The sequence below is a fragment of the Oncorhynchus mykiss genome, chromosome 31 (genome assembly GCF_013265735.2).
Source record: "Oncorhynchus mykiss isolate Arlee chromosome 31, USDA_OmykA_1.1, whole genome shotgun sequence".
In the NCBI taxonomy this organism is placed as follows: Eukaryota; Metazoa; Chordata; class Actinopteri; order Salmoniformes; family Salmonidae; genus Oncorhynchus; species Oncorhynchus mykiss.
The window spans coordinates 21,025,381-21,027,370 of NC_050571.1; the positions used below are offsets into that span (position 1 = coordinate 21,025,381).

Below are 1,990 nucleotides of genomic sequence, written 5' to 3' on the forward strand. Positions count from 1 at the left end.
AAAAAAAGTTGCTATCTAGAACCTAAAAAGGGTTATTCGGCTATCCCTATAGGACAACCATTTGGAGAACCCTTTTTGGTTCCAGGTAGAACCCTTTTGAATTCCATGTAGAACCTTATGGAGACAGCCAAATAACCCTTTTGGAACCCTTTTTTCTAAGAGTGTAGTATATTGACAAATTAAAACACCAAATGCATAGTCCCATCTCCCACATGGCGTTAGGGTTGGGTTTAGTCGGTCTTAACCATTACCAAGATGTGTAGCTATGCAAGTGTTTTTCAGATCAGCCACTGAGTAAATCCAAATTCTAATCGCTACACATTACGTAACATATGTCTGGCTCAACAGAAGACTGATATATACTACCTGCTGAAGTTTGGATGGATAAGAGGATGTCCACACAGTGAGACCCAGGCTAGAGTGCCAATATCCAGGGTTCCCACAGAGTCAGGCCCATATAGAGAGACTGTATGTGGGGTTCCCCCCCAGGATGGCTCCACCACAGAGGCCTGGTACAGGGGGACATCCAAGTGCAGGCTCAGGGGGTTGGTTAGAGGTAGCCCAGGGACCGAGCTCAAAACACCAGCCTTCTCAAGCTTACGCCACTTGGCTCTGCGGTTTTGGAACCACACCTGGACACACAGGTGGAGAAATGTAAGGAGCCTATTGATGGATCCATGTCTGACTACTATGTGTTGCAGCCTCACACTAAATAAGAATCAGCTCCAAGACCAACATTTACAGTATAAAGGCAAAAACAAATGATTGAGTATGTGTACCTGGACCCTTGCCTCCGTCAAAGTTAGACTTGTCGCCAGTTCTTCTCTAGGGAAATAAAGAGCCATTGATCTATGAACAGTTTGAATTGTCTTTTAGAATAAACATGATTGAAAGGTGAGGTATCTGGTATACTACATAGCAACAAGACCTCCACTACTAATGTCAATAACCAGTAGTAATGATAGCATAATCTTATTACCTGGCAAAAATGTCTGGATAATGAGATTTGTGGAAAGCCCTCTCCAGTTGGTCCAGCTGGAAATGAGTAAAGGTGGTTCGATAAAGTCGTTGCTTCTTTGAGTTGATGTTGTGTCCATCTAGACTTTCTGCTGTCAGCTGCTCTGTTTGGTCTCTGCTGGAGCCCACCTCTGTCTCTCTACTAGTATTTACTGGGAGCTCCATCCTGGTATCTTCTTGTAGCTGTGAAGTAGCTTTTTTGTTCTCCTCAGGAGCAATACGATGTGTTACTGATATCTGCTTGGACTTGTTGGATTGACTCTCAGTCCCTTTGAGAGATGTGGGACCCATTGTATCCACTGCTTGGAAAATGTGCACAGTTAGTCATTTATCGTGTAACATAATTATTTTCACCTTTTTAGAAATTTCACCATTCACAAACAATTTCCCCTGCGCCACTTACAAAAGTTAATTGACAATTTTCCCTAAATTTAGTTTAGGTACAGTACCTCCTCTGTCGATCCCAGTGTCTTTGGTTGCATCTTTGCCCAGAATGGAATCAATCAAATAAGACGATGAAAATGTAAATGTCTGTAGCCCATGTGATGACTTCTGGTTTGTAGGATGGTTCTTATTTTCCCAATCCTGTGGTTTAGGAGACCACCTTACAGCCCTCTCACTCATTTCTGTCTACTACAGATGAGATCTCTGAGGTACTCTGACAGAAGAGTTAGATGTGAACAAAGCATTGGCTCTCAAATAGTGGAAGCTGTGCTGCTCTCTATTGGTTCATCACTGTAGGGTTGTCAATGTCATTAGCATCTTTACTTTTCCATCTGCCAGGATAGGGAACATGCAGGATGAAGACTTTATGTCCAGTTGTTTGTGAATTTGTAGATTGATAGCCCTACTTTACCATGAATGAGCAAATACTACTAGTAATACTACTAGCAATATTAATATAATTTGTTTTAGTATCAGCTCTAGCAATATAACAGTAGCTGTAATAGATAACTGTAGCTGTATCCTTGTA

At 41.9% G+C, this 1,990-nt stretch overlaps 1 protein-coding gene across 1 annotated transcript; it reads right to left on the reverse strand.

The window, feature by feature from the left end:
- Positions 1-362: 362 nt before the first annotated feature.
- LOC110504400 (homeobox protein ARX-like) lies at positions 363-1,308 on the reverse strand. The gene is made up of 3 exons (XM_021583166.2): positions 980-1,308; positions 780-825; positions 363-632 (listed from the first exon to the last, which is right to left on the reverse strand). Exons 1-3 carry the CDS (start codon positions 1,306-1,308, stop codon positions 363-365), a joined length of 645 nt encoding a protein of 214 aa, XP_021438841.2.
- Positions 1,309-1,990: the final 682 nt, after the last annotated feature.